The following is a 5,368-nucleotide window of genomic DNA, read 5'->3' as shown; positions in this document are numbered from 1 at the left end:
ATTATTTACTTATTCCTGTATATAAACAGTAAAATCACTGATCAAAATCACAAATATAAATCACTGCTGTTACCACTCGAGGAAAACAAGGTACAGTAATCACAGTAACGACAAGTCAAGAGACACTCAAAGTTTTTTTCTTGAGAACAGCATCTGCTACTTTAGATTCAGCTGCTTTAATCCTGACCAGTGTGCCTTTTGCCATAATTGTTGTTTCTGGCAAAATTAATACACAATCTGCTTGATAGATGGTTGAACTTTCATTATCAGGATATTCATAATCATATTTTCTATTTTCTTTCAACTGTAGTTTCTCAATGGAAAGACTTGCAGTATCTTCATGTTTTTCTTGAACAGTTCCCAGGTACCACTTTGGTTCCCTTTTGTCCCAAAATATGACAAATCCTCTAATATTTTCCCAACTGACACCCTCTTCAGCTCTTGATATTTCTCTTCTCTCACCATGTAGAGCAGCAGAATACCTTTTCAGGATAACAAAATTTTCCCCTTCTGGAGTAATTTGATGTATTGATTGTATTCCATCAATGGGGAGGGCTCCCTCATATCTGACAGCAAGAAACTCAGCTTTTAGGCCTACTTCAGCCTTAGAAACCCACAAGGGATGGATTTTATTCTCATTCTTTAGGCACCATTCATATAACTTATATGCTGTTGTGATTTGAGCACCAGGGTCTTTGTTCACCATAGCAAATTCAGAGGCACGTCTTTTAATTGAACCTCCAATACCATCACAAGCAGACTTGCCGTGGGCAGTGGCAAAAAAGTTCCATTCTGCTTTAATTCCAAAATCTCTCTCATGATAACATAAATTAGCAGCCATTTTTCTATTCTTGTATTGGCCCCCACAACCATCAGAAAAATAATATATTTTTTCAATATTATACTTCTCTTTTAAGTGGTCAATAAGTTTTTTTTGGAAAGTATAAAATGTTACTGAATTATGCTCCATGCAATCTGAAATGACAGCAAATGAATATTGCTTCTTCTCATCAGTTTCAGAGCCCTTAAAATAAACACTAAATGGGTGGATTGTGCATTGCTTTTTGGAACCAAAATAGTAAGCATACACCTCATCTTGAACATCAAAGGAGTAATTTTCTGCAAAATCACCAACCACCAGAATTTCTCCTTCATCCAGATTTGCTTGCAGTGACCGGAAATATTCAGCTTGGGTTTTAAAAATGAAGTGATGCGGGATTAGTTCTTGTAACTGATTAATGAAGCGCTCAACAAATTCTTCAACAGAACAGGTGATTGTCACTAAGTTGGCTCGGTCAGTATTCTCCCATTGGTTAAAGGTCACATCCTCAATAAAACTTTGATCAAATAAGGGCAACAATTGGTCACGAAGTTCACTACTCTTACCACAGCACTCCTTACATGTTCTCAGATTACAATCAACCGAAGGTGGAGAACACATTAATATTTTTAAACAATCAGTTGATCTTTTGAAAAGGGTCATATTTTTCAAACGTGCACCATGGAACATTAGTTCTGGGTTCTCATGGTGAACACACACACACACATTATGCACTCCACTAGAAGACACAAGCACACACTCCTTGGGGCGAAGTTGTGCAAATTTGGGAAAAGATATTTCACAATTGGGAAATTCCTTCATGAACTCTTGATGCAAATGTACAATATTTCCTAGGAGCAGCCTCTTCTGTTTTCTCACTCTCTTACCGTCACTCCCTTTAATACTAATTACTTGATTTTTGCCGACCTGCTCTTTTGACACATCTTGTCTTAAATAAAAATCAGTTACTAGTTGAACGGTCTCTGTACTTGTTGGCCTCCCTATTTTCTTGTTAGGTGTACATAAAATACCTGTTTTATCAATGAGTTCCTGTGTTCTTCTTGCAAGTCTATTTGAAACTGAAGGAAACTTTGCCTTTATTTCTTCAACAGAAAGACTTCTAGGCAGGACACTTAAAGCATGAATGTGATCAGCTTTGCTTTTACTTGATTTAATATATTCTTGTAACTGATAAACAAATTCATCGTATAATACTGATTTTTCATACCAATTTGAAACTGAACTTGTATCACTTTCATCAACACTTGCACAAACTTTTAACACCCTATTTACTTTGTCCAACTGCTGCACTAAGTAGGTCTTTTGCTTGATGAGCTTTTGGAAATCTATTTCCTCTTCACCATTTGACTTAAGCCAATTATTTAAATTTTCCAAACATGACTGAGAGTTGTGTATATAATCAGGACTTGGCTGTTTATGTGGTTGCGGATGCTGATCTTCCTGAACAGTCTGAGAAGGTACAGAGGCAGATGTGGATGATGATTGGCTTGGTGATGACTGCATATCAGAAGGTGCATCTATTCCATTTGTTTTAAATTTTTTAAGCAGTGAGATTTTGCATGAGATACACAGCCTTTTCCCTGGAATAAGGTCTACTGGAGGATCAAGATTGAGCAGTTTTGCCTTATCTCTGTGGTCCAACTTGATCTCAAACTCTATTCCGCTTCGTATCACCTGGAAAAAAAGAATTTACATTAATAGGTATATGTGACACAAAAGTATGTTTACCACAACTATGCAGACTACTTGTTCTTTGCTAATTTATACTCACTTTGTTTTTCTTGCTATGGGTTAGAAACGGGTCACAGCATTGGTCCTGCTTAGCTGCATAAGACCAAAGATAATTTATGGCATGAGCCTTACATAAGACACTTATTCTCTTCTTAGAGCCCGTCCTTAAACGAAGCAAACGTAACTCTTCTGGAGTAAGTTTATCTCGTGAGTAGTCATTTTCAGTACAGACAATGTTGTCCACAGCAGCTTTCCCAATAGAGCACACAGTTTGAGACATAGTATAAACCTTAAAAAGAGAGAAATATAAGTGAATGTATTAGGGCATAACTTCAAGCTTGGTTACAGAAAACAATAGCATCATTACAAATAAAGGTACCTTCACGACTCTGTAGATTGTTGGTATTATCACCGGTTCCACACCTTCACTCCACCAGAACACAGTCAGGAAAAATCAAGATTTGGGAAAGTCTAGAACAATACATACAAATGAATTATGACATTCTGAAAGAATATATGTAAAACTTCACCAAACGTACACTGGGAAACATAACCGCAACTTGGCATTGCAACTTACTTTGGACGATAAAAAAGAGACAACAAAAATAGACCATCACGGAAAACAAAATCAGCACCAAATAATCCGAAATAAATTCGTTTCCAATCAAATCACCACACAAATGCACTAGCAGCAAAATTATAATTGCTGGACGAAGCCTATTGTGTTTATCAACAGCCGGCGCAGTGTGTGTAGCCTCGCGCGCAGCCCTGGTTTGGCGACGACCGCTCCTGTCATGGCCGACGAGCAGAAGGCGTCCCCGATCCACGTCGAAAGTCACTAAATCTTTAATATTTCGGGAGTATCAAAAAACACCTCCCTATCTTTTTGCACGTGTTTTCTTTGAGGACTGACGCATTTTTTGATTGGTGTAACTCAAAAATTGATCCACGATTACAAATTTGATGTCGTTTTGAATGTTTCAATCGGCATTTTCAAATGTATTTTAGATCTTGTAAAAATGATAAAAATAATCACCTTGTAGGAAATTTCATGCACTTTCCGACGCTACCCTCAAATTTGTGCTGAGACGAGTAGTTTGGCGACAGTGACAGAAAAAGGGCGACAGGGACGCACTGCGGGCCGCCCATTTTACCTCTTTCTTATTTCGTTCCTCGTCATTTCCGGGGCAAATCCTCAAAATGGTTTTCGTTTTTTGGTCAGATAAACCTATTTATAACAGTTTTAACACAAACTGTGACCTTGCGCGTTTCTGATTTGATCACTTCAGGTAGAATTACCCACAACAGGACGGGCCGAAGCGGCGGTGGCACGCGTGGGTTTGCCGCAGAGAGGCGCCCTCAAAACCGTCCCTGACTGGGGCCCTGACGAAAGGAGAGCGACAAAGAAACGCATCTCACACTTTTCTGCTGGCCGCGGGTCACGGCCATGAGAGCCCAGCGGTTTCAAAAGGCAGAAGTACATAACCCAAGTAAACAAGTCACGGTATAACAAAACTTGGACTACGACTTTGGTATTTTTACCGTGAGTCAGGGGGTAAGCTTTGAAAATGGCACTCTTCGTTGTGTGAGCGTTGTGTTTCGTGACGCAGATCGTGGCCCGATCGTAAAATAAATGACCCAAATGCGACGACACCACCGCCATACAAGACACGACGCAAACGCCGCTCTGTACGCCGCCCGTCGTCGCCCGTCCGCACATCATCAGGAAATAGCATGCAAATGTCGCTCGCGGGCAGAACAGCAGCGGGCGAGAGCGACGAGGGGCGATAACGTCAGGGTGACGTCCGCGCGGGGCGGGGCGGGGCGGGGCCGCCCGCACACGTGGGAACGTTGCGTAGCGTCCCTCTGTGTTTACGCCGTTCGGCGTGACAAAGGTATCGGGAGCATCGCGCGTATGGAGAACGGGCGAGCCGAGGCGGTTGTGGGTGGTGCTCTGGTGCTCTTGGTCCACCACGGTCGGCTACAACCGCCCCACCTCGCCCCGCCCCAGCCAGACGCAGCGCGCGCACGCGTAACCGTCCGCAGGGCATTCGTTGAGTTAATCATTGAAATTACCAAACGACAAAATGACCGGGAAGTCAGCAGGCAGGCGCAGCGAGATAGACAGGACGAGGCAAAGGGGGGAAGCAGCAAGCACCGGGAGAGGAGAAAAGGGGACAGATTTGAAGTAGAGTAGGACACGCACCACTATTCATTCGTTACTGAGAAGCAGTCCCCGGTTTTGTACCAGCCATATCTTCAAAATTGAGACGTTGAGACGTGAAAAACCCAATGGAAGAATCAGTGTTATTAACACGCGATGTTGCATGCAAGTGCAACTGCGCAGGAATACACAGAGGGTGTGACCCATCCTGCGGGCGACCAGAATGAAAACAACACATATCGGGGAAACAAAATCAAAACAAATGGAATGCGCGAGCAAAACGCTGCCGCCGCCGCGCCGACAGCGCGCATGTAATCTTTTTCCCATTAATTGTTTTTTATTGGCAATTTTCCATTCGTGCCGGCGGCGCGGGTGCCCCTCCGGGTGCCGCTACACTGCCGCTATTGCCCCGCCCCCTCTGAGGGTGACGGCTCCCTGACATCCCCTATAAAAATGAAACGAGTGCGGTGCGAGTGCAGCGCGAGTGCAACTCGAGTGCAATTCGAGTGCGGCATCGAGTGCGTTGCGAGTGCGGTGCGAGTGCGGCCCGAGGGCAGAACGAGTGCGGTGCGAGTGCACCCCGAGTGCGCCCCGAGTGCGGGGCGAGTGCGTCGCGAGTGCGTCGCAAGTGC

The 5,368-nt window shown here is 43.3% G+C and overlaps 1 protein-coding gene across 2 annotated transcripts; it reads right to left on the bottom strand.

The window, feature by feature from the left end:
• Positions 1-6: 6 nt before the first annotated feature.
• On the bottom strand, positions 7-3,293 carry LOC127749492 (uncharacterized). 2 transcript variants are annotated; one of them, XM_052267760.1, is made up of 3 exons: positions 2,952-3,292; positions 2,613-2,861; positions 7-2,515 (listed from the first exon to the last, which is right to left on the bottom strand). In XM_052267760.1, exons 2-3 carry the CDS (start codon positions 2,850-2,852, stop codon positions 116-118), a joined length of 2,640 nt encoding a protein of 879 aa, XP_052123720.1. In that variant the 5' UTR covers positions 2,853-2,861; positions 2,952-3,292; the 3' UTR covers positions 7-115. The 2 variants fall into 2 exon arrangements, with proteins under 2 accessions (XP_052123720.1, XP_052123721.1); XM_052267761.1 differs by having other exon boundaries at positions 2,613-3,293.
• Between the last annotated feature and the right edge of the window lie 2,075 nt (positions 3,294-5,368).

The sequence above is a fragment of the Frankliniella occidentalis genome, unplaced genomic scaffold (assembly GCF_000697945.3).
Source record: "Frankliniella occidentalis isolate FOCC.00 unplaced genomic scaffold, Focc_3.1 Scaffold58, whole genome shotgun sequence".
Lineage (NCBI taxonomy): Eukaryota > Metazoa > Arthropoda > Insecta > Thysanoptera > Thripidae > Frankliniella > Frankliniella occidentalis.
Note: the sequence above shows the minus strand (reverse complement) of the source record. Positions and strands in the feature narration are given on the sequence as shown.

What these genes read in the sequence shown, in the direction of transcription:
- LOC127749492 (XM_052267761.1), bottom strand. Translation starts at nt 2,852, where the DNA reads ATGTCTCAAACTGTGTGCTCTATTGGGAAAGCTGCTGTGGACAACATT. An exon ending in CCCATAGCAAGAAAAACAAA is followed by an intron (nt 2,516 to 2,612) that starts GTGAGTATAAAT and finishes CTTTTTTTCCAG; the next exon opens with GTGATACGAAGCGGAATAGA.